General features: G+C 42.9%; 1 protein-coding gene across 3 annotated transcripts in view; it reads right to left on the bottom strand.

The window, feature by feature from the left end:
- Window positions 1-271: 271 nt before the first annotated feature.
- PDXDC1 (pyridoxal dependent decarboxylase domain containing 1) overlaps window positions 272-7,448 on the bottom strand; it is a 47,180-nt gene continuing 40,003 nt past the window's right edge. For all 3 annotated transcript variants that reach the window (XM_080981827.1, XM_080981826.1, XM_080981825.1), the window contains exons 18-23: window positions 6,766-6,872; window positions 6,242-6,363; window positions 5,031-5,123; window positions 4,819-4,915; window positions 3,391-3,495; window positions 272-2,674 (exon numbers count right to left, since the gene is read on the bottom strand). In XM_080981827.1, coding sequence (XP_080837953.1) covers window positions 2,421-2,674; window positions 3,391-3,495; window positions 4,819-4,915; window positions 5,031-5,123; window positions 6,242-6,363; window positions 6,766-6,872 — 778 coding nt within the window. In that variant the 3' untranslated portion in view covers window positions 272-2,420. The remainder of the gene's footprint in view (window positions 2,675-3,390; window positions 3,496-4,818; window positions 4,916-5,030; window positions 5,124-6,241; window positions 6,364-6,765; window positions 6,873-7,448) is intronic.

Below are 7,448 nucleotides of genomic sequence, written 5' to 3'. Positions count from 1 at the left end.
GTACACAGGAAAAAGGTAACATGCTTTTGCCAATACAGTGATTGGCAGGTGGCTTTACAGGGATGTGTAACTTTTGGCCCTGCAGACTCCAACTCCCATCAACTCCAACCAGCATGGCCAGTGGTCAGGGATGATGAGAGTTGCCAATCCCATAGATATGAATGGGAAACCCTTTTCGGGGTAGCGGGAAGATAGACATGCGCCTGAGCATGAAAGTTTATTTTCCTCTTGAACTGCTTACATGTGAAAACCTTGACACAAACTCAGATACTAACAAGTTGAAGAACCTTTATTGAAGCATTTGGGAAGTATCTAAATTAGGTCTGTATCCCAGCAAAACTGCTGGCTTAACAATATAAAAACATTAAAATTTGTATTAACGATTATAACTTCAACCCATTTCTCCTCAGTGAACCCCAAGTTAATATTCATTTTACCAAATAAAATGCCAAGGAAGACGAGAATTTGTACTTTAAAAACAAAACAAAACACCCCAGTTCTTATTTAAACAAAGCAAATCTATTAAGGTTGTCTGTTTTTTAAGGATTCCCAGTTCCTTAGAATAAAGAATGAATCAACAGTACACTTAACAGTAGTCCTCATCACACACCAAGGCAATGCCCAATGCATTTTGCTCATCAAAATCCACTAGCAAAGAAAATACTTTGAAGGATATTACAAGCCTGTTGTCAGAAAAGTTTGCTTCCTTGGGCCAAGGACCAAACCAGATATTGCAACTATCATTCCCTCACACCATCTACCTTCTCCAAGCCTGACACACAAAACTGACTGCTAATGTAACTTGGACCACCATGACCATAAGTTACTATCTTTATAGCAGGGTGGGAAATTATATGCATTTTGCCTTTAGTCTGACCTTCAGCTTATATGTACTTTCACTATGTGTTTGGTTACTTGAGTTTCAAAGCAGTTCCACTCTAGGTTCAGACAAGCAACTTCTTCCACTATGACATGGTGGACTCCTCTTGTGTTGAATGTTCATTTTCTGTGCCTGGGTGCTGCCACTGCATTATTTAGGAAGGCAAAATATAATCACTAATATTCCCTTGCAAACTGCCATGCTTTCATTCAGTATCCGTGTGAGTATAGGATTAGGCTGTAGTTCATTACCAGTCATTGCAGGAGGAAGCTATTAACTCCAGGAAAGATCCTTTAGGGAAAAAGGGATCAATCCCCCTTAAAAAACAAAACCTATGAATTTTGAAGTAATTGATCAAAGACTGGCCTGGGGATTGATCACATAAACTCTCTCCCAGGATTTTCTTACCACATGAAAAGATGCAAGTTCAATAGGAACAGAATTAAAGCAATCACTAAACTGAATGCATTGTAACAGGGGGATGAAACAGGCTTCTGAATATTTTCTCTTTGATTAAAGAAAAAAAAGTTAGCTCATTTCTGTAAATAGTGCAGCAGTGTAAATAACCTAACAATTTCTCTGGGTATTTACAATATCTAGCAAATGTAAACTACCGATCAGAACAATCCAGGAAACATCACAGATATGCAACATTGTCAGCTCAAAAGTGTTTCACGAATACCTTTCGAAAGGTGTCAAAGAGACTCTGGGGGGTGAGTTGCTCTAAAGCAAAACTATCCCATTGGGTTTGTCTCCTAACGGCCTGAAGCAGGAAAGTGTGGGATATCTGTTCCCAGCAGCCATGGTGAGGAATACTTCTTCAAGAGGAGTGTTGGCCTCGGACTGCGAAACTTTTGCTGCAGGTTTATCTGGTGGTGGTAGGGAATGCCCAAAGTGGTGCTCAATCACTTATATATGTACACATGAAGCAAACTTTCAGAATTTTTTTTAAAAGGCTATTCATAAAACCAAGGGAACCGTATGGAGGGGTGCCTATAGATTTACCTCTAAAAATAGGTATTTAAAAATAAGGTAGTGAGCAGTTGGTAGATTTATTAAACAGTTAGAATCTTCTTTTCTTTTTTACAAAAACACATAGCACCAAGTGCAATTGATCATTCCAACCTAAAGGGAAGTGTCTGGGTAGAGCATCTTGAAAATTAAGCAGCAAACCATTCTTTAGGATGCCAGCTGGAGACAAGCTGTATCCTGCATTTGCAAACTTCAATGGCGAAGAAACTGCTGTTTACCACCTGGGCAATGTGAACGTAAGCCGGACAGAAAGCAACAATGGCAAAGTGTACAGGAAAAACCAGGCCGATGCCCCCCGCAGAGAAGGCGAAAGAGGGTGGGGTGGGGAGAAAAGGCTTCTTCCACTAAACTCTGTGCAAAAATCTCCAGTCGATCACAAGTTTAACAGTAGTCGTTACTGTACTAACTGTGGCACTGTTCACATTTTAAATGCATCATTAGGCTGCCCCTGCTAGAGAGGGAGTGCATTTTTTTTGTACAAAGTCTTAAAATGCACAGGGTCTGGATTTTATCTTAGACTCTCTTGTTCCTCGGATGTAGTGCAGTCATTTGCCAGGGCCTTCGCCTTGTCGCCCCGGGAATCTTCAGGGCTTTCCGGGTTTGGAAGCATGCTCTCTTCTGGCTGTTTTGAATCACCTTGCCCAGCAGGGGGAGCTGCAGCAGGCCTCTGCTCTCCCCTCTCCAGATCATCAATGTGACTCACCGAGCTGGTCTCACTGAACCCATCCGAGTTCCTCAAGGACCTTCTAAACAGCTTTTGTCCTGGGGCAAAATATACACACTCAATTTAGTGCTACGCAGTCACGGCAAGGTCTGAAATGCTGCCTGCCTGTTTCCGCAGTTGGGAATTTATGGATGGAAAACCAAGCCAGTTCATAAGGTTGATTGGGCATCGGTGGTAGACATTTATTTATATATTTCATAAAAATGTTATGCTGTTTGTAAAAAAAAATAATCCTCAAAACGGTTTACAAAGAGTAAATAAAATTATCGGTAAAAACAACTATTAAAAACATTCAGAAAAAAATAAAATAAAATCCACAGCAAACTAAAAACAGATTAAAACACGTTGACAAGGTGCCTGCCTGGTGTCAATAGGCAGGGAGTTACAAAGCAGAAGTGCTGCTCCACCATAAAAGATTGATTCCTTACAAATATGGAACGAGTATTATGTGGCACCTGCCCTGCCACACTGCCAGTTGATCAAAGTGATCAAGTGGGCATATAGGAGCTAAGATGATCTTGCAAATAGATATGCCCTGGGCATATTTGTGATTCTGGGCACGTACAGCAAAAAAGAGAGAGAAAATGATGGAAGCGGGAACGGGATTCAGCGTTCCAAGCTTATAAAACATTGTCCCATTTGCCCTAATGGAATGGCTTCTACTGAGACCTACTTCTAAGCAAGACACTTGGTTCTCACCAACGGTGAAACTCTCCAGCAGCTTCTCTGAAACGCGACAGAAGGGAAGACTTACCAGGGAACCTCTGCTTTGCACGGCTTGACGTGGGAGTGGGAGGTGGGGTGTTCCCAGTGCCCTGTACTTTGGAGACGTACGTGGGCTCTGTAGATTCTAAAGAACCTGGCAAAGGGAAGAGGGTTTGGTTAGTGCCCCTCAGATCATACCTGAAAACTAGGTTTAACGTGCCAAATTATAGGATGGTATTTATCATCTGATCCTATTTAGCTGAACTTTATTGTACCAAAGGCACTTCTGTCTCACAACCTTCCATTTAGATTTCAACACAACAACATTCCACAGCAAACCACGATTGGAAAGCTGCTGCTGCTGCTGCTGAGTCTTCTGAGCACAGTGGTACATTAGATGCTACTTCTGAAATATAGCATCTTCTGTGGAGCTCTTCAGCTGCTCCAAGTAAAGCTATCTGCAAACTTCTGAATGGCCCTCCCAGGCTTTTCCAGAGCCTGGGAGTTTGAGAACACTCCCAGTTCTCAATGTGGAAGGGCTGAGTCACAGTTTTTCCACGTGGGGTTGAGAAGTTTTAGGAAGAGAGGGACGTATGCAAAACATCCGGTGTGCTATTAGACTATGACTATAGGAAGAGTCCTTCTGAATCTGGCTTAACGTCCTTCTATTCCACCATCCTGCCTCCTACAAGGACCAATCTGATGCCACTGGAATTCCCCAAGCAGGGTATGAAGGGAATAGCCCTCTTCCTATGCCTGTTCCCCATCAAGTGTTATCCCCAAGGTAGGTAAGGTAAAGGGAACCCTGACCATTAGGTCTAGTCGTGGCTGACTCTGGGGTTGCGGTGCTCATCTCGCTTTTTGGCCGAGGGAGCCGGCGTACAGCTTCCTGGTCATGTGGTCAGCATGACTAAGCCGCTTCTGGTGAACCAGAGCAGTGCACGGAAACGCCGTTTACCTTCCCGCCGGAGCGGTACCTATTTATCTACTTGCCCTTTGACGTGCTTTTGAACTGCTAGGTTGACAGGAGCAGGGACCGAGCAATGGGAGCTCACCCCATCACAGGGATTCAAACCGCCGACCTTCTGATCAGCAAGTCCTAGGCTCTGTGGTTTAACCCACAGTGCCACCCGTGTCCCATCTCCAAGGTACACTGCCCCTAAACTTGGAAGTTCTATTCAGTTATCACAGCTAACAAGAACGTAACAAGAGCCAGGCTGGATCAGACCAAAGGTCCAACTAGTCCACTGTACTGCCTGTAACAATGGCTAACCAGAAGCTTCTGGAAGGGCGTCACCAGCAGGGCATAAAGGCAGAAGCAGAGAAACCAGGACAGGAACAGCATCCATAACCATCCTCCTTCAAAACCACCACAGCCGCACATACACTTTGAAGGGCCTACTAATTCATTGCTCCCGCAAGTTGCTAACGTTGGTTCAACCCCCAAAATCATTGGTATAATCAAGTTTCACCCCACCTGCTGTTAGGTTAAATGTTCTTCCCTTTGGTGAAGCGTGAAATGGAGAAAACCAGTTGAGCACAGAGCCCACTACAGGAATCTGTCGGAGCAGCCCCTGAGAAAACAAACGGGGTTGAGGAAAAGATCAGTGTGTTGCCAAGAAACAGGATGCAGCCTGGTTGCAGCAGCTACTGCTGCTGCTGGGAAATGGCTTAACTTGGGGCACTCACCTCTTCAAGGAGTCTTTCCTCATTTGCTTTCTGCAGCTGAACCTGCGCTTCCTGTATGCCTTTCCGTACAACTTCAGTCATGTTTTCCAGCAGCTGATTAGAAATTGAACAGCACACCTTATTAGCATTTCTTGTATTCCTGATCTGGTATGGTGTTGCTAGTGCATTACCTCCAATGTAGGAATACCAAGAATCATGGATGACTGCCCATATTGACTTGAGAGAGCTAGCTGAGCTTACAAAGGGTAAAAAAAAACTGGTGCATGCACAGCTGTTTTGCAAGCACTAATAGGACTGGGCCTTCTTTCCCCTTCTGCCACATTCAAACAGTCAACCCCACTGCATTGCAGGGGTTGGTCTAGATGACCCTTGGGTCCCTTCCAACTCTAAGATTCTATGAAAGTTTCTTTAAGGTGCTTGCCACTGTTCACAGATCGATCAGCAGCCAGGTTTGCACAGCATGGCAAGCTAAGAACAAACCTTGGCTGCAGCTTGTCCTGGTTTGGATGACATGCTATGCCAATTGTTGGCTTAGCTCAGCACAGCGTAGCACTAAAAAGAGACCAGGAAGTGGTTGCATGCTACTCTCCAGCAGCAAGCTGATCAGTGTGTTAATAGTCTCTGGATTTGCTATTGATGACAGCTGGAAAGGAAGCAAGCTGTTACCAGAAGCTGTGGGGTAGTTCATTATGTCCCCCCCAAGGAAATAAAATCCATTCATTAATTACTTGCTGCCCTATAGAAAGTTAACCACCCTGGAATTAAAATGGAACTATCATGAGCTATTTAAGTGATTTATTTATTTGGATAAAAAAAAAATACTGAGAAGGGAGCTGCAATGATCAATTTAATTAAGATGCTGCAGCTGGGAGAGGAGGCAATTCCTAAGCTGGTTGTTATTGCTTTGCTCATGAATCAGTTCTTATGTGTTTAACACCTTGTGATAATCCAAATGTTAGCAATTTATGATGTGGCACATTGAATAAAGGAACACACACACACAGAGAGAGGGAGTTATGGAAAAGAAGTCAAGTAAGTGCCAATGTTGTGTGTGTCATTTTTGTGGTGACAGACTAGCATAGCTTCTAGAAGGAGAATACATTTATCATTAAGGGGCCTATAGGAAAACTAAGCGCAGGACAATGAGTATGACCAAGAAGAGGTCTGCTCATTATGCTGCCACTCTGCAGTCTTGTACGGTCAGTACATACCCTTGAATTCTCTTCAATTTCTCGGCCTGTCGCCGCAATAGTTTCAATCAGCTCAGAAACATCAAGGTCCTCAGTGACCATTCCAATATAAATACAGTTTTTCTCCCCTCCAAATTCTGGGCCTGAGAAGTGGGGGAAAGAGGTAGAATGAGGTTCGCAAACACTTTAGAAATCGTAAACATGCTTGTTTTAAATAGGCATTGAACTTATTTTTAAAGAGAGGTTTTAGGGCCCCTGGATTCAGGATAAGCCACAGCCCTTCCCCATCAAAAGTGCTTCTCTCTTCCACTCTTACTCGCTTTTTGAAAATTCCAAATTCTGGAGAAATTTAAAATTTTGCGACTAGAACTTTTGCGACTAGAAATATAAAAAAGCAAAATTCCTCTGTTTGGTAGAGAAACCAGTATTATTGAATTGTTACAGGGGATTACACACACACACACACACACACACACACACACAGATACCTAGACTTCCCCATCATTTCACTGCCCCATTGAATAGTTTCAGAAGTAGTTTATTACCTAAGGAAAACAACAGATCTGATTCCAGCTCATTTAGTTTTTTCAATAGTTCGTTGTTAATCTTCTCCACTTCTTTCTCCTGTTTGTCTTCATTCTGCCCCTCGTACCTTTCAAAACCAATTCAGATGGACTATTTATGGTAGTGGTAGAGTTTTGCAGTAAAAACTGTAAAATCCTATCTTGCTGTCCAAGAACAGTTTGCAAAAAATTTGCCTTGATTATTCATTGTACACCATGTCAACGTTACTGAAAATTTTCAGTCACACCGTCATTTGTGCTTTGCACAAATTTGCTCCAGAAGTATGCATGTAGTCTGTTTAACCTGAGCAGCCCTAAACCCTATGAGTACATTGGAAAAATAAAAAGACACTTCGAAAATACCAAAGTAGGAAACCATGATCAAATATGTTTTACGTTATGCAAATATTAAAATGGTAGTAAATGGTAACAACTCGGAGGAGGAAGAAAATATCCACTAAAGTGGAATGGTGGCAGATTCAGCACAAAGAAAAGGAAATACTTCTTTCCACTGAATTTGCTGCTGAAAGATTTGGCGAGACAGCCACTAGCTCAGATGGCTTGAAAAGGGGGCTAGACAAATTCATGGAGGATATGCCTCTCAATGGCTACTGGGTGAACCAATGAGCAAATTGCACAGCCAAACTCTTCTGGAAACAGGAAGA

This window comes from Podarcis pityusensis (assembly GCF_964106645.2).
Source record: "Podarcis pityusensis genome assembly, chromosome: 14".
Classification (NCBI taxonomy): domain Eukaryota; kingdom Metazoa; phylum Chordata; class Lepidosauria; order Squamata; family Lacertidae; genus Podarcis; species Podarcis pityusensis.
Note: the sequence above shows the minus strand (reverse complement) of the source record. Positions and strands in the feature narration are given on the sequence as shown.